Source organism: Halyomorpha halys, unplaced genomic scaffold (assembly GCF_000696795.3).
Source record: "Halyomorpha halys isolate HHAL.00 unplaced genomic scaffold, Hhal_1.1 Scaffold886.1, whole genome shotgun sequence".
NCBI lineage: Eukaryota > Metazoa > Arthropoda > Insecta > Hemiptera > Pentatomidae > Halyomorpha > Halyomorpha halys.
In genome coordinates this window covers 594,324-614,260 of record NW_027109805.1, presented here as the reverse complement: position 1 = coordinate 614,260, position 19,937 = coordinate 594,324, and the positions used below count along the sequence as shown (strand labels likewise).

General features: G+C 29.6%; 1 protein-coding gene across 1 annotated transcript in view; it reads right to left on the bottom strand.

Annotated features, from left to right (window-relative positions):
* Window positions 1–2,625: 2,625 nt before the first annotated feature.
* LOC136795896 (uncharacterized) overlaps window positions 2,626–19,937 on the bottom strand; it is a 27,565-nt gene continuing 10,253 nt past the window's right edge. Inside the window, exon 2 of the mRNA XM_067047969.1 lies at window positions 2,626–2,646. Coding sequence (XP_066904070.1) covers window positions 2,626–2,646 — 21 coding nt within the window. The remainder of the gene's footprint in view (window positions 2,647–19,937) is intronic.

Sequence of the window (19,937 nt, the reverse complement as noted above, 5' to 3'; positions counted from 1 at the left end):
AATAATGTCCTAAAATTAATTTATAAACCAAATATTCTTAGAATGTTGCGTAACAATATTACTTCCCTTGAAGTAAATGATTGATAGATTCTTGTTAATCAATAACCAAATCCATAGTGATAACCTATATAATTGATACAATTAGGAAATGTAGTAATAATAAAAAATATAGAATAGAGTTGTAAATGAACCTAACCTAACTATATCCATCAACATACTAACTGTATTATCAATAGGAGATAATTATTCGAATTTCAGAATCAAAACACAGATATGATTAAGTTAATTATTTATTTAGTCAATATATTTGAAAATATAAAATTATCCATGTACCAAGTATTTTTTATTCCATAGAAAGTTACCTTAAAAAAAAAAAATGTGCTGCTAGAATCCTTGAAAGGTCAGAGGTTCAGTACTTCAAAAAGAAATACTGTTTCTTGAACAGCGGTTATGCAAGGAGTTTGTCATGATTACATTTTATTTTCCTACCAATTTATAGAGGCTGGGTTTGCTCCAGAAGTGCTCCCGAGCCCACAAGACTGACTCACTACTACAGTAACAGAATGAATCATTATATGGCACAAGCGGATTCGAACCCAGTTTTGGTAGTTAGTTAGTGACACTACGCCTTATTCACTAAGGTACCCTGCTCCTCAAAGAAAATATTATTAAAGATTTTACTTTCGATATCCCACTTCTACCCCCACGTCTACCCAATAAAATATAGACATCTAATATATAGAAATAATATTGTTGACAGTTTGAACTACTATTTCAATACTTTGAAAATTATCGATATTTACATACCATTCTACCAAAGCTCCCCATAAACGATTTCCTAATAACAGAATTCCATAGCATAAACCCTTTCGAAATCCAGACCATTTTCTTTAACGATTTCACTCGCAGCTTCGCGGTTTGTACCAGCTGCTGTGGCCTGTGAAGTTTTCACTTTTGAACGATAACGTTTCCGGTGGTTTAACCGTTTACTTTCTAGGCCATTACAAAGCCTTAACAGACTTTAGAGAGAAGTTAGAATTAGTGGATTCAGGATTAATAATATATAGTAATATGTACTATACTCAAGTTAGAGTATAATTAATTGTCATAAGTTGAAACAGACATATGGAGTCATCACACCACAAGACATCCCTAAATCATATTCTCATTATAATTATAATACGAAGAATAATGTCACTTTCAAATATGGTAAAAAATCAAGTTATACCAAATTCAGAAATGTTATTTTAAATTAAAGGAAGGAAAATGGCCTAGGATGGAGTCAATAAAGGAGCTCAAAATAGTATAAAAATTATTTATTAAATATACCGTTTCGCTCCATTTTCCGAGACAGAATAATAAATAAACTACAAGTAATAAATAATAGTTCTATGTATCTCACATCAATTTTCGTTCAATTAACACTACTTAATTTTATATAAGTCAATAATATATTTCATGTCTTATAGTCCTACTCCAGTAAATAATATTTTTAGTTTTTTGAATCTTTTTTTTAGCTCTGATGAATTCATTCAAAATGGGCCAAAAAGTTGGTTTATAATAAATAGTTTTGTTCTCTTCTAAGCTCTTTATTTGGCAAATACTCGGATGTTCTTCCTTCATTAATCACATAGGGTCAACTGATAATCATCCAACATGTCACCCAAAACTAAGAACTAAAAAAAAAAAATAAACCCTGTGCGGCAGAAGTCTATTATTGAGGTTGAACTTTCCTTTAACAAAATTTTCTTCATTGGAAAAATGTGAAATGGATTGGATTGTTTCATTAACACTTCTTTAAATCATTGCCAAAAAATGATGGGGGTGACATAAGTTAAGATACAAAAGGCTATTTTCCAACTCGAACTCAACTTGGATGTTCTACAAAACCATAAATCAGGGAAAAACAATTGGACTAGACAGTTTTATGCTTATGTATTTATGTTTACTGAAATTCACCCACACTTGTGTTTTTTTAACTAGATAGCAACCCTGCATACTTAATTCCACCTAATTAGTTCCAAAGCCTCTGGAGGGGCCAAATGTAGTGGGTATTTATCAGACTTCCTCGAAATCTCTAAAACTGAAACAGATATAAAAAATATACTCCTATTCACTAACACTCTTTTTTTGACCTTCCATACAAAGCAGAAGTCAATTATTTTCGTAAAAAATACAACATAACAGGCAGACCTAATGTGTAGAAACAGTTCCATTTGCAAATAAACTCTGCCAATTATTATAGCCGAATTAGTATCAATTACACAGTGGTATATTATTTGAATTGTACCACCGATATTATTCGTATACAATAGGAACACAATGTGTTCGGTAAAAAAAAAGTATTTTCCGATTTTCATACTTTTTACAGGAATAATTATTAATACTAATTAGTTGAATCTCATGTGAAACATAACTAGGACAAATGTACTCTCCGGAAAACTGTTGAATTTGCCGTTTTTACATAACTTCGACGAAATATGAACCGTTGAGAGCAAAAAGTGGTGTCATTCGTTCTCATCAAAATTAATTTTCATAGAAAAAAATATTATTGTGAAATTGGTGAATGAACACATTCCTTATTTAAATATATTAGTTTATTACACAGATAACAACGATTCGGGGTTATCCCCCATCTTCAGGTTGCTAGAAAACAAATTCACAAATTTAACATTAACCTCATATCACATTATTCATTAAACTATTCATAACCTATTTACCTGATTAACTTTTTTATATAATATATAATTAACTCCTTATTTGTTATTTCATGCTAATATGAAACATATTATTGTCAATAATTGAAGCTTTTTATAATAATAAACTATTACACATTTTTAAATCAAGGGGAATAATTACCACCATTCTTACTATGCTTAACTATATCTAATATTTCTGGATTATTGAAATCAAATTTATGTTTCTATTTAATACTATGTTGTGCCAGTGCTGTAGTATTGATGTTTTTTATATTTTTACAATTAATCTTATGTTGATCAATTCTTGTTTTTAATTTTTTAGATGTTTCCCCAATGTACAAACCTTTACAATTCTGGCAATTAATTTTATAAACAACATTTAGTTTATCTTTATAGTCAATTTTTTCTTTCATATTATCAAGAAAACTTCCTAATTTATTATTATTATATAACCCCAACTTCAATTTATGATGTTCATATTCTATAAATTTCATTTTAATTTTATCTGTTAAACCTGGAATATAGTTTAATTTAAAATAATGTTAATTATTAATCTTAAGTATTTCTTTTTCCATTACATTCTGTAAGCTATCTTTGTTTGTTTTATCATTTTGTATATTTTTATTTTTATAAAAATCCGTGATAATGCTTTGATTAGGTTTTATTAAATTACTCACATTTTAAAAAAATATTATTTAATTAGTTACTAAGTGTATTAACTTTAAATGTCGTTATATATCTGAATATGCTTCTTAGTCACTATTTTTGAAAGTAAAGCTGTTATTTTTCACTAAAAACGTTAGAACGTATAGAACTTCCCCTAAAGTTTTGAATATCCAATTCTCACTTAAACCACTTAGATAATCATAACGCATTGTTCATTAGTAAAACATAACTTGAACAACAAGTTTGACTTTTTTGAAAGAATTTCCTATTTATAAAATATTTTCTAATAAGAATGTTTTATCATATATGGTTATATATAGCTTTCTCAAAACCCTACAAAAGACGTTTTCCTTTTCTGAATTGCTGCTCAATTTTAATGAATACTAAAGCCCTTTCAAAATGTATTCCTTCGAATCAGCTATTTTCATTTTAATGAGACCTAAAAGATTTCCAACTTCAAAGAAATGTATTTTTCACATGTCATAAAATATTTATAATCGAAATTTAAAAATTCTTTTTATATTAAAAATAGTGAAAAGATTGTAATATTTATTTATATTAGACCTTTTATCAAAGTTTACAATAAAGGAAATTATTATCTGATATTTTATATAGAACTTCATGTTCTTCAGTGAAACTTCTAAACGAAAAATATATACCAAGGAGTTTTTCGCCTTATTGAGTACAAAGTGTTTAGTAAAAAATTCAGTCTAAGAAATATGATCCCAATAGGGACAAATTTTAGGGAATCCTATGGGAGCTACAATACATATTCCTTTTAAATATTATAAAAGTCGACCGATAAATAAATACTGTATCCACAAAGACTATATTCATACCTTACGCTACCTATTAGATCAATTATATATTACAATAGAATAGAAAATTAATTTTATTCTGAGACTGAATCTCTTACCGAATAGCTTCCGTGAATAAACTATAAAAGACAATCTAACCAGAATTTGAAAATAAAAGTAACATAATTCATACATTGTATACAATATAAATGAATATAAAATCTGCAAACAAAATAAAATAAATTCTTATTTTTAATTTAAAATAAAAGAAGTACAAAGCAAATAAAATAATCAATTTATATGTGAAAAAAAATATATTCACTTTTAATGATATTAAACAATGTCTAATGAGCGAATAAGTATAATATCAATAAACAAGAAAAAATGAAAAAAAAATCGTACTTTAAATTAAAAAGAAAAGAAAAATGAACCGAAAAGAAAGAAATCGTATTAAAACATTATTAGCTTCCGATAATATTTTACAATATTATCGATGTCATACCAGTAAAAAAAAAAAATTAAAGCTAATAAAAATATATACTTAAAAATAAAAGAAGAATTAATGTGAAATAAGAGAAAATAAAACAAGCGATTCATGCAAAGAGTAAATAAAATTATTCACTTCAGATCCTAATTCCAATTTAAATTATGGATTTATGGTTAAATCAGGGATTATTTTCAGGGGAAATTTCAGAGTGCAGTGCGGGCTAAAATCGAATTTTAATAAACCACACCCTAGCCAAACACATTATTTTTTTAATAAATGGAATATGGTCCGTGTGAGGTCAAATTAAACTCAAATAGTAATTTCATGTACTATTTTTAGTACAACATATATTACTATTATTTGTACAACATATTCCATTTAGGGATACACACGGTCAACCAGCAATATTTCCATCATTATTTTTTTAATATTCGTAAAGTAACAAATATTTTTTAAAAATAAATTAAACATTTACAAGAGGTATTTTTCTTTATTATTAAAATCATGAATTACTTCTATGACTATTACTTTCTGTCAACATTAGGTATAAATGTTAATTTCTTGAAACAATCGTATTTATTAATTTATTCTTGATTTCTTTTCATTTATGAATCACGAAAGTTACTCTGAATAACTTTTTGTGATTTATAAATTAACAAATACGATTGTTCGAACAACAGATGTGTAAAGGAGTAACTGAATTTTCTAAAAACTCGAAACATGAAGAATTTTATGTAACAGTCTTACATACTTTAGACTACCAGTGATGCGGTGAGAGAGATGCGCTGGGATCTCTTGAACTCTGCTCTACACCTCACACGTGGGGGATAGAGTGGGCTCAGGGATCCTCAGGTCGATTGTGTAAATATTGTATATATTATTTTATCATTATGTTATTTTATTTATTTATTTTTCATACAGATAGTTTGATTATGTTCATCTTGTCTATTCTTTTGTTTGTATATATTTTAAGAGTGTTTTTTTTATTATTACTTTTTTATTTTATTTATTTTTTTTTTCTATTTTAGTATGTATGAGATCATTCATCTCTATTACCTATTGCCCACAACTGTGTGGCAGATTGTAATATCTATCAATAAATAAATCTAAAAATCTACGTACTTAAGAAACATTAACTATCATAATATTGCTATTTGAATCGGTCATATACAAAACATAATGTACCAACCAAATCACTAGAGAAAAGATTTTCCGTCTTTGTGTAAAGTTTTGAATTTATTTTAACATAAATTTGACCATGTTTGTTGGCATATGCAAGCTTTAGAAAAAGCTTGAAAAACCAACGTATCAATTATTTCTGAATTTTTCAAGCCGATACGTTTATTTTTGTTTTGTTTTTTTTAAACAACATTTTTACCTTTTAATAAACACAGTCCCTTTCAAGACAGATATATATTCCAAAAGCAGATGCTATGTTTACATGGAATCTGGGTCAATCGCAGGTAGTATACTATTTACACCGTAAACTGGAGTGCTTCCGTTGCCGGCTCGGACCTGCATCGTCTGATCTAGTTATGGACCAGGGCCAACTTGATACTTGTTTATATTTTGGCAGCTCGTTCTTTAAAATACTACTAAACAAAAAATCAACATTTTATGAAAAAAACTTATTTTCTTTATTTTGTTATATTCTTCATTCTATATTCATTCCTTAAAAATTCCCTGATTTGGGTTCAAACTTAAAAAGAATGTATTAAGCTATTTTAACTTTTTTGTTTTTAATATTGATAATAATAAATAGCTAGCAACTTATTTATAGAGATATACTGTAATAAAGTACTCATCAGCACTTCTCAATATCAAACTCTACAACATAAGAGAGCATTAGTTAAGCACAGTGGAATTTTAGTCAAACAGAGATAATAGTTGGGCTGAAAAGTTCGTAGGCTAACATAGTAAAAATTTTTTTGGATAAAATTTGATTATATTATTGAATATAGTTGCCCTCGAGGGCGATACAACGATTATAGCGGTCATACAATTTTTCGATACAATTTTTATAGTATGTTTTGTCTTTAGCCTCAAAATAGGCCTCAGTTTCAGTGATTACCTCTTCATTGGAGCTAAATTTCTTTCCAGTGAGCATTCTCTTGAGGTCTGAGAACAGGAAAAAGTCACTGGGAGCTAGATCTGGAGAATATGGAGAATGCGGAAGCAATTCAAAGCCAAGAAATGAATAAATATATATTCACTGAAATTAAATAGAATACGTCAATTAATAAAACAATTTAATGTTCTAACCTAGGAGAAAAGGATATTACAAAATAATTCTTTTACGTTACTTCTGCCAACAGAGGCTTTCCAACATGCGATTCAAGTAAATATTTTACTATACTATGATTGAAATTAATACAAGGGAATTAATACTAACCCCCTTAAAGGACAGGCTGAAACAAAAATGGCTTTTCATCCTATTATGTCTCGTATAGGGGACATAACATGCTACCGAGTTTATCTAAGCGACCATCGCACAGTGTGGGTGTCTGGTTGAGGCGAACACGGCCAAGGTATTGTCGCCGAAACACGACTGCCATGTTGACCTATCTATCTCAGGCAAGCTTATGATATCCACCCACTCACTGTCACTGCGTTATCATTAACTTCATCATCAATTAAGTTACGTAATAAGATTTATGTCAAATAAGTAATACGTAACAAATTTTAGCTCTTTTTGTTTTTAGTAAACAAATTCTTGATTTTATTATAAGATGTAGTCAGGAACTTCACAATATTAATTCAGTAAAATATTTACTATAATAAAATATTTTCTACTCTTTTTAGCCCCAAATTCGAATTTCCATCAAAAGATGGTGAAACCACACACTATTATATCCAATTTCTAGATTAGAAAATGTCTAGCACATATTTTTTATATGTTTGTATAATTTGTTATCTTGAAATTAAATCGCTATTTCGGAGTTGATTATCTCAACAATTAAATTTTGAATCCCTTGAAACCTGTAAAGTAAATAGTGACCTGCTATGTCTAAATTTTAAAATTAATTGCAAGGAACTTTTGAAACTAATTCATTCAAGTATTGCTGCTTATAATGTGAGATATAATTTTTTTTTTGCTAAAAATAATTATTACTATTACTCTCTTATAAATATAAATCAAAGGAAAGTAAACACTTTTGGCCGACTGTGATTTGTTTTTCGATTTATTAAATATTTTTAAATAAAAAATATATAACTTTCTTTTGTTTGTAAAATACAAATATTTTAAATTTTTTATTTATGTTTCTTATGTTATTAAGTGTTCAAAAGTTTATATTTAAAATCCGTTTATGTTTATCCACTGATTTTTGTACATTAATTTAAATTCTAGCAGATTGAACTAGGGTCTAAACCCCCCCAATTTCGGGTTTTCAAACTTTTGGTGAAACTGGTGTATACTGACTAATTAGTGACACCATCTCTCCTACCCTCCTCCGTAACCAAGAAACCGCCTGAAGATATATCGACAAATAACATAATTTCTTATCAATTCGCGCACCATTCGACGTTTTAGCTAATTTAACAATGATTGTGATAATTCTTACTAATCTAATCTGCTTAGACTGCTAAAATTCAGTAACTGGACTCTTTTCCCTGGTCAGCAAACAACGAAATTCTTAGACGAGTCGTTTTTTTAAATTTTTTCCAACAAACTTTACAGCAGTTTTCTGAGATAATGGTGGCCGTTGGAGAAGTAAATGATGAAGAGGTGTGGCCCTTTGATTACAACCGAAACTGGAACTGCAGGGTCACTCAACTCTGGATTGGCTGACCTCAACTGAAAATTTTGTACCGTCTAGAGTAGTGAATAATTAATTCAAAAAATATCTGTAACTAATCCGAATTTATAGTTGGTATACAAAATATTAAACGCTAATGTGATATCATTAATTTTAAACACTTTAAGTGTTATGAACAAAAATAAAATCTAATTTTTTGTGTAAAAAGAATTGTAATCAAATAAATTTTATTTTCAATAAAAATCAAATAACATATATTTATTGTTGTAAAATAACTTTATAAAATTATTGTCAATGAAGAATGTTTTTATTTAATTTTAATTATTTAGTTCAGTTGTTTTTTTATTAAGCTATGATTTAACTCATTTGTTCCCCTATGCTTTATTTACGATATGTATATATTATTTTGGAAGATTATTGGTTGACCGTGTGTAAAGATGAAAGGAATATGGTCCGGGTGCGGTATTATTATTTTTTTGACCGCACCCGGACCATATTCCTTTCATATATATTATTTTATTATTATTATTCATTTACTTTTCAATTTCATTAAAGATGTATGTTCCCTGCTGGACAAAAAAAAAGGCACATGAGATTTAGGTAATTTTATGATTGAATATTTAGCTTTTGTTGTGGGGTAAAAATGAATACAACATAACTGTAACTTATTAGGACTTACCTATGACAGAAGAGTGACATGGGGCCTGCACGTATTCCATACTACACAGACGTTCTATATTATCCCTCAGAGAGAAACTTAAAGTATACTATTACTTACTAAAACCCATATGGCCTGTCAAATTTATGAACCAGCTAAAAAGACAGATTCAAAAAATATAAACTTTTCAATGGCAGTTTTTAAGAATGGCAACTAACCTACCACTCTACGTTTCAAACGAGACCGTTCACACCGACCTACGCATTCCGACCATATTAATATGACTTACAAACGGTTTCACTACACACTACATGAACATTTCAATAAATTTATACAATAGATACCAATACATGGCATTCCTGACGTAACTCGGCTTAAGCTGAAGAGGAGTTGGATGAGAGACTTCCTGGTGGAATCAAATAATTCACGTCAGAACGTCAGAAGGAAGCACCACTGTGCAAAACTTTGTGTTCAGCAGTTAGTTCAAGTAAGTTGGTTTGATTTGCCGATTTATGCTAAGATTTTCTTTTGTAGGTTCTTTTTTTTAATTGACTAGAGTTGGAACATGATGTAGTTAGTAATGTTTTCTAAACATGCTAGAACATGTAAAGAAATATTTCGATCCTTTTTTTTTTTTTTTGTTTTGTTTTTACACATTTAGGCTTACTGCTTCAATTGTTACTTTTTTGTTTCATTTGGAACAGCTTATGAAGAGGCCCATTTAGATTTTATAAATAGTTATGTAATATATAATAATAATGTATTTCTCTAAATTTAGTTAAATTTTATTTTACGTATTTTTCCTTTTTTAATCAGGTTGATATGAACAACTAAATACATGGCATGAGAGGTTTCACCACTCATTAATTCAGTTTTCACGTTCTAAAATATTAATATTTCATGATTGCTTTATATATTATGCATTCATATTCATAACAAAAATGAAATAATGCATTAATATGGTCAGCAATATTTTTTTTTATCCATTAAATGTCATACTTTGCTTTAATCCAGGTGAATCGTGAATCCTAAATCATTTTTCAGAAAAAGGAATAAATTTGTAATTAAATAACTGAACCTTTTTTCCTTCCTATTAAAAAAAAAAAGTTAAAAAGCAAGGAGGGAGCCATGAATATTCATCAACTGAGGAAATATTTTGGGGAAAATTAAGCTGGATTCGATTTTTCCGGGGCAGGAAATTCAGTTTCCACTAATCGGATACTACAGGGTGATTTGCGTTAAAGGCCAATCCAATTATTTATAGAACAGTTTTTTCAATTGTCCTAGGAAAGATTATAGTATAAGTTTATAAATATCTTTTGAAATACTTGACTTCAAGTTATTATTACTATTAAGGAAAAATAATTTGAAGTTCATAAACCTATATCACAAAGAATCACTTAAAATTATCACACACACTTGTTTATATTTGTATGTTAATTTGTAAATTAATTTTCGGAAGCAACTTGCCTTTACTAACATAAATCCATATGAAATGTTATATCCAAATATATAGTTTTAAAATCCTTAATTCTTACTTTTTTATTTTATTCTTTTTTTTTTTATCTTTTGGGCTATCTTTAACCAAGTAAGCAATTTAATGGCCTCCAGCAATTTAACCTTTGAATACTCCCCAGATTAGAGAATCTATTTTCTGAACAACTTTTCACTTTGTTTATTTTTAACAGAAATAAAAAAAATACTATAAATCGGTATGCCATTTAGTAAGTTTAAGAAAAGCAATGAACACTTACAAAAAATATTCAACAAGAGATGTGTAGAAAACACATTTCCGGAAATAACAAGAGTAATATAGATGTATTAGATCTTGTTGAAAAACCGAAGAATTTAGAAATAATATTCTTTAACATAGAACGTCGTAGAGGTAATAGATAATGATGAAAAACAACTAAATAAAATGTTTGTTTGACAGTACAAGTGTAAGCGTTGTGGCGGTCCCCGTTTTACCAGTCTGATAATGTTTTCTTATCACCCTAATTATTAAATAATTTATATTTTAATTTCAATTAATTTATATATAAGCCTTTAAGTTGACCATGTCAATAATAATAATAATTACTTTTATTGTGAAAAAAAATACAGTATTAAAAAAAAGGTACTACGGCAATGGATTATTATTATGTCGTTTTGAAAAAAATATTAAATCCCTTCAATTATTCTTAGTATTTTCAATATTGATTCTATAACAATTCAGCATTGAGTAAATGTTCAAGAGCAGAATATTAATCATATTTAATTTTTATATTTCTCTCTTACGTTTGCCAAAGAAAAATATTATAAAAATTATTTTTTTGAAAATTGTTGAAATTTGAGTTAGTTAATCTGTCAATTGAAAGGCTCATTTGAAAAATTAGTAGGGAAAATTATTCCATAATCAATAATAATAAAAAAATATTAGCTGTGAAACATGTGAGGATTAATTTCAAATCAAGGAAGGTATGTGAAAGTTATCTCATGCGCACCCCGCACCAGGTTATCTATTAACAACAGAAGCTCAGCAACCACTTACAGATATTATTAACAGCTGTTTGCTTTTCGACGATTGTTTAGCGAGATCGAAAAGGGAAAAAAAATATCCACTTGAGTAACAACGCTTACAGAATGTTTTTCTGAGCTATTCAGCCACCCGAGAAATACATGACATATCGGCCAAGCCAGAACTTGGTGGAACCGATTCGACAGTTTGGCTTGATGGCCTTGTTTGGATTACATTTCTCTGGTTTATTTTTTATGTCGAATTGATTTATTTATGATTGATTATGTGACGTATTTAATACACTAGTATCACAGACTAGACGAAACTCGGATCACTGAAAATTAATATTATAACTAAACATATTTTTAAACAACAATAAATCACACAATGTAATGCTATATTTTTACTAAGATCAAATTTATTATTAAAATGGCATTTAATAATTTTTTTAATGACTATCAAACAAAATGGTTGATTGTAATATAATAAATACATAATAAAAAAATAGATTTTGAATTAAAACTAAATTAATTTATGTGATAAAGATATATTTTTTACTTATACGTAACTAAGAAATTTAAGTATAAAAGGTCTTTTTTGAAACAGAGATTCATATAAATATGGAAGAACCATTCATTTTTAGTATATTTACTAATTTCGAAAATATTTATATTTTACGTTTGGTTATTTGCGTAGAAATGCATTTCATATTTATCTTTTATCTTTTACAAACCCACTTTTTCTCTCCACAAGTTTTCCTATAACGATCGTATATCGTTGTTTACTAACAAACTATTTTTTTTTTAATTTATTATTATCTTGTTTTTAAATAAATTTAAATTTTCTTGTTTTCAACCATATATCTAAATATATGGAGTATTCAATATTAAAAATAACAATTGATATATTAAACCCTATATTTATTAAAAATTGTATTTTAAAGATAAACATAACATTGTATCACTTTATTATGGATTAATTATTTTTCTAATTAATGTTTAATTGCTGAATATGAATATAATTATGTGATCAGAGGATCTGATAATTAATTTTATGAAAAAATCCTTTCTATGTTTATGGAAACTAGAAAGATTTTATAGAATTTTAATCATAAACTTGAAACAATACTTTCTCGATAGACTTAAAAAAAAATACTTGCAGGTATATTCTTAAATACAATTTTGTTGATTGTCTTCTGGTGGCCTGATTTAACAAGAGCATCATTGTGAGGAGGGGGGAGGGACGTCATCAGCTTAACCTGGGTATTCAGGTTTATAATTAATTAATTAATTAAAACATAATATTACCTTGTTATCCTTAAACATGTATTATAATTTCCAGCGCTCTACACTTTCCTACTAAAACCGCACCCAATGTGATTCACGCGTTTCTTTTTCCTGCACATTCCAATAGTTTTACAGAGAATCACTCAAAATCATGTACTCTTAAGTGGGAAATAATAAACCTGCAAATATCGGCAGCTATTTATCTAAGTTGAACATATAATGGAATAAATAACCCAATAATTTATTATTAAAATCAGTACCACTACAACCCATGAAGGGTGCAGTACGTTATAGGGAAGTACTGTTACTAGACCAACAGTTGTGCAAGGAGGTGATTTGGTCAGAACCCTGCTCGGCCGCCAAATTTTTATCCAATTAACGGTACCCACTTCATGAGGCTGGGTGGGTCCCTGTAGGGCTGCAAAACCCACAAGAGTTGACTCACGGCTACAGTGTGACATAAAACAATTTCAGCCCAGCCGGATTCGAACTCGGGTCCTTGGAGTAAATAGCAACCTGCATTACCACCGTGCCACCCATAATTTAAAGACAAAAATAATAAGATATTATGTGTTTGTGTGTAATATGTACTTTTTTTTAATTTACCGATACTACTCATGGTCTTAAAAAAGAACGTTAAATTTATTCGACGGAAATGTCAATGTCCATGTCCCTCACTTCAAATGCTTTGGACCTAAAACATTTAAAGTTAGATAAAAGCTTTTATAAACCCTCTTTGCAAAGCACTTGATTAATAATGCTTTTGAACTCTCTAGGCCTTAGTGCTTCAAGATAAATCTTATAAAATGCTAAAGCTTGAAAGGAATAATAATAACGGTAAACGGTTCTTTCATTGGTTTAGGAATTTAGACGTACTAGTATATACCTCTAATATTGTTTTAATACTCTTTTGCAAATAAATGAGTTTTCTATCAAACGTTAAAATATCCACTTCTTAAAAGTATAGTTGTTTTATAACAAATTAAAATTTTCAAACCAAAAAATTTATTGGTGTTAAAAATTACCATTTTCAAAAAATAATTATCAACATAAGATGCTCTCATAATAATCTTAAAATATTAACTTTCCAAAAATGGATACCATTAAGAGAAATAAAAAATATATAAATAACAAATGAGTAAAAAATGAATAAGTTACAAAATAAAATAATAAATAAGCCAATTAAACTAATATTAAAATAAATTAACATCAAAGATAAATTATATTAAATTTATGTAGCAATAAAATAAATACACATTTTCAACTGTATAATATGTTTACATAGTATCAGCCTAGAGAACTCCCAGCACATATAAATGGCAAAACAAGACACCAGGAGATCACAACGCCTCCTTCCCAGCCACATCATTGGCATTGAAAGCCAGTAGAGACTGAGTAAGGACACTGGTCACAGATCAGGAGTATCATGTATTTATTTTAATACATTTAGTCGTCACTCAGTGGTCGAAAAAAACTTTACAATTATACACGGCATTAAAACAATTTGAAATCCCAAACCACAATTGTTTAAACAGTTTTAAAAATATAATATACAGCAAGAACACGCCATGAGTGAAGCCGTGGTAGCCGAGTGTTTCATGGTAGTTCATGGTATCGTAGATATCGTAGTTCGAATCAGATGAAGTGCTTTGTGTTTTGAATAATGATGTTTATTTCATAAAAGATACACACAATAAATAACAAACTTCAACTATGGATAGATTTATGCCTTCCATGGTTAAGGCACATTAAGAAGTTAAACCATAATAAAAACAAACCCAGAATAACCATTGAGTAAACACAAAATCATTTTATTCTCGGTTATAAGTGAGATGAATAAAACCTTAGAGATGTGTTATAGTCTAAATAACCAACCCCCTACTGATCCATTCCGGAAAAAACAGGATTCATCTGTAATTTACATATCGTTTTTGAAAGGATACAGTAATACTGACTGAGGCTACCCATTCGAAATTGACTCCATTATTCACTGGAAACAGTGGAGGAGCCCTTTAAACAGACCCGGGTTCTGAGGTGTTCTGTATAGTACACGAGAAGAAAAAATAAGTTATTTCACCCCAATTTTTTATTACTTTAATGAAAACTTTAATTAAGAGTCTGAATTCATTTTTCTGCAAACCATGATAAAGGTGTAGCACAAAACGTCAGCTGTTTTCGAAGTTAGGAAAAATTCATTTTTGAGTTCTTTCAAGTAAGAATACGAGTATTTTCTGTCAGAAAAGGTCTATACTCAGACAATGCATTATTGAAATATTTAAGTTGCAAGTTCCCAGATATTTATTTTAATATATTTTGTATCGCTGTCCTAGAGCGACAGTATTACATCACTAAAAAATGATTATTTTGAGATATGCTTGTAATCTTAGCAATAAGAAAACCTCGCACTATGTTTTTTACTTAGATTTTATGACATACTTACTAGGATTCAGTGTAATCCTTACCATTTACTGAATAGACCTTACCCTTATTGCTATGATTACGAATATATCTCGAAATAACTATTTTTTGAGTTGAAGAAGTTTCCATTATATTCCCTAAATCGAATACCCAAAATGTATATTTCTCGTTGTTCGAAAAAAACTTTTGGTTTATAAAAAAACTATATATCAGAAACTATTAAAGCTAGTTGAGTGGAGGGAATTATTCTCATGATACAGATTTTCTAAAAGCAACATGTTTTTCCAAATAACGAAAAATGAATATTTTTTTATTTTATTTGGGAAAAATTATGGGAAAGTGGTGGAAGTAGTAGTTTCCATTATATTACCTAAAACGAGTTCACAAAATGTTGATTTCTCGTTGTTCGAAAAAAACTTTTGGTTTATAAAAAAACCATAGATCAGGAACTATTAAAGCTAGTTGAGTATATTTTAATGTAGTTGATAACTTTTTTTAAATGAAATAAATTGTAGTATCAAAACCATTTTTATTTCTTAATATGGCCGATGTTTCGGCCAATTCGGCCACCCACAGTGGCCATCTTAAATACAATTTTAGAACCACATCAATTTAAAAAAACTCAATGCGGGCTATTATGCCCAGGTCATTACAAATATTGTTGTGATAAATTATAGTAGTGGATGTTAACTATGATTAAAAGTCTTAATTTTTAATTTAATATGAAGAATTGACGACAAAATAGGCTAACTGTGGACTGAAATTACTGATCTGGGCAGATAAAAAGCTTGCATAAAATTTTATGTGGTTCTAAAATTGTCCTTGAGGATGGCCTTTACGCAAGCTAATCTGGCCAGATTAGTAATTTCAGTCCACAGTTAGCCTATTTTGTCGTCAATTCTTCATATTAAATTAAAAATTAAGACTTTTAATCATAGTTAGCTATCTTATTCTTTAAAATTATTTTAGTTCCTAAACTGCTTCCATTTTTTATTGCCCCTAACTATGGTTGGCATAGTCACCAATCTTGACTGGTATATAGTTGTCATTATAATAATCAAAAATTAGGATTAAATAATTTATTTTTTTCTCCTCTTGGGCTCTAGGAATATCAACAGCAGCCCTTTTAAAGGAATCCTGGCCACCAGGTGTCCAGTAGATCTTGTCCAGTACCCGTCCATGGCTGGATGGTGCCCAAGGGACGCTTTATGTAGGGCCGTATAACCATTCCAGCCCTCTTACATACATTATGCACACTTCACCGTTTCTATTGGCCCACTTGTTTCCGCGTCGTTTTTTATTTATCTTCCTTTGGAAAAGTATCTTTTTGATAGCCTGCATTGTGTTGTGAGAATTTATTAATAATTTCCATGTGTGTTGTCAAGAAATATTGTAATCCATTATTTAATCTAAGGGATTGAAAATGTTCTGATTTTTTTACAAATAGACATAATTAAGAATCAAAAAAATATTACGTATTAGATAATACGTTTTGTTCAATGTAATCATATAATAAATATAAAAAATTAAGACCGCTTTTAGAAGTCCAGACAAATCTCTTATAGGTACGGTGTGTTACATAGAATAATTGAAGGTATTAGGAGATTATATTATAAATGGTAAATTTTAAGAAAACAAAGTTCAATTTATCTTTTTTTTCAAAACAAAGTTTTGAAGAGTACATAGCCCCTTTTAAATCAAGGTACCTCAGTTATTAATTAGATTATGAGGTTAGAGTACCTCACACTAGCTAGATAGGCACCTATCCCCTTCATCAACACTAAAGATTCAAAACATTACATAGTCCTTTTATTCCTAAACCCCTTCATTCTAGGTAATTGCAAAAAAAAAGGTAATATAATTGTGTATAATATAAATTTAAAAGTGAAGGTGAAGCTCTAACATTTTCTAACATGATAGTTTGAAGATTGGACCAAATCACTTCCACGGGCTTCCGCAGAATAATTTGAGTCCCGCGAGCCTCTAAGCGTTCTGCAAAATAATTTAGAAATGGGACATTTTACATCAACTCAAAAAAGTTTTAAAACTTACCATCTCAGATTTTTAGATCTTTAAGTTTGCTCAAGTTTTGTGAAGGTACCCTAGCCTTTCTTATATTTTACTAAAGAGACGGCATTTGACATTGTATTTGTCTAAAATAAAAATTTAGGAGTTCTGTCGCTATCTTACTAATCACCCAAAGGATTCCTCGGACCAAAAAAACGTTGGAAACCATTGGACTTGATAATGGACCGAAACATCTGGGAGATGAAATAAAGCCATAAGAAGTAGTGAGGATTTTTTCCTTTAAAATTTAATCCATTTCTTCCATTCATTCTCATTTTTTCGATCAAGACTCCCATTGGAGTCCTATACTGCCTAACTATGGTTGGGAGTCAAAGTTTTTCATTTTGTGGGACCACCAGTCAATGAAAAAAGTCAACGTCCCAGACCGGATTTGAACCGGCACCGACAATAGACATCAAATTGGTAAGACTGTGTGTCTTAACCTCTGAGCGACGGGCGGCCCAAGATTCATTTTAGGTACATTGATAAAATTTTAGAAAACATCCTTGAACGTTTGAGAGGAAGATCCAACTACTTTGAAAGGAAACATCTGCGAGACTTCTAAGTAGAAGTTAACCCTTGCCTAATGTTCTTTCCAACGAAAACATATTTCTAGGAATCCAGGTGGGTGCTTTCCCTAAAGGTAAGCTGAGTATGTGTCTCCAACTTGAGCCAAGATGGCTCGAAACGTTAATTTCGCCGTGAAATTTTAGTTCTGGTTTTAATAATTTTTTGTTTAATTCGCTTGATTTAACTTTTTTTTCAAACACTACTATCTTAGTAAACTAATCTGCACTCTTTATTAGTAAATATTTTAAAAATATTAAAAAATATTTATTAAAAATAAAATAAACCAGGGTCTAACCATGGTATTTCGGGGGCAGGACGGGTACAGAAGGATTTTAATCAACAATTTGAAATGTGAGTCGCTTTTCTTGGAATATTAAATTGGATAGTTAAATCAAAAATCTAGTTATTACAAAATCGAGCGATGCAGTTTGGAATTCTAGTTCCGAAATCCTAAAGGGGTGAAACTACAATATTTGTATAAGTTTTAATTAACTAGACTCAATACGATCTATCGATCGCGCCTGTAAAAATATTTGTTAAAGCAGTTACAGTGAAACAAAATGTACCGATGTGTTATGAGAACGATGCTACGATAGAAGTTTCAGAATGGAACAAAGATAAACCGATAACTTAGTTGTCATTTTTGTTTCAATCTGACAACCCTGAAGAAGCCCTGCAAAGTGGAGCGAAACTTTGGTTAACAATAACTTGTTTTCTTCTACTATTTTGATACCTTTATTGACCACCAGCCGGACTATCTTCTTACAAAACAGGTTTTAATCTTGGCAAAAAAAACAGGTTTCAAAATATCAGCGGAAAAACGAAAGTAATAGTATTTACTAGGAAAAGACAAATTTTCATTCCAAATTTAAAAATATATATATTTTTTTCAATTTTATTTTTATATATTTCTTAATATTAACTATTGCTGTGAAATCATCATATATATTTTATTATAGATATGATGATATTTTTTGTAATTTATGAATGTTCCCGAGAGGTCAGTTAATATGTATAGGCAAACCTTCGCTGTGGATTGCCTTATACTCGTATTATATTAAAAAAAAATGTTAAAGTTGTCTTGTATAGAAATTCCACTTCCACTAATAGTGCTATGCTATTCCTTTATTAATTTAATGTTGGTATCCTACGTTTCATACCATAGATCCATCATAAATAAAATTATAATTCCTGAACGTAGTAATCAGAAACTTTTTCCGCCGCAAACAAAACAGCGATGCGACTTCATAGTGTCCAAGAATGATTACAGCATTCTCTTCGACTAACCGATTCCACTAAAAGAAAGTTTTTACGTAAAACACGCGGCCTTTATTACGCTGTTAACCCCTGATTATTTCAATCGCGTTACCTTCTTAAAGCATCAAGGATCTACAATTTCCCATTAGAATTAAATAAAACTCCCGTTATTTTGAAAATAGTCCTAGCCCTGTGCACTGAACTTAATACGAGTCAGCTGCTCTGTACTTAATACGAGTCAGCTGCTCGTATAGCTTAGCAAGTATTGTTTGTGCCAACAACCAACTGCATTACGTGTGTTGTGGTGTGGTAGCAACTCAACAGTTCTTTCTGCCACAAACAAAATCCAACTGGCCGAAATATACAAGCAATAAATATCTCTTTACTGTGTCAGTCAATGCTGTTTGTTTGAAGTTTCGCACTAACATGTCACGCACATCCAGGCTCCATTCTGTTCGAATCCTCTGTTTGTTTGACCGGCGGAATTTATTACTTGGTCGATGTCTTCGCGCTTTCATCAAATAAGAATATTTACTTTGGCTACGATAGAACTAAAATACTTCCTCAGTTTCTATCAGGATGTATGTTTATGTATCTATATATAAACATATAGATATATATAAACCTCCTTCCTTTCATATATTCCTCTCTTCCAAAACATAATAATTGCAGGTTCTCTCAACACGAACCTTCTCACAGACTCTCCCGATCGATCATACCTTATGGACATAATTTTCTCCCTAGACCTTTATATTGTTCCCTACCAATCCACACATC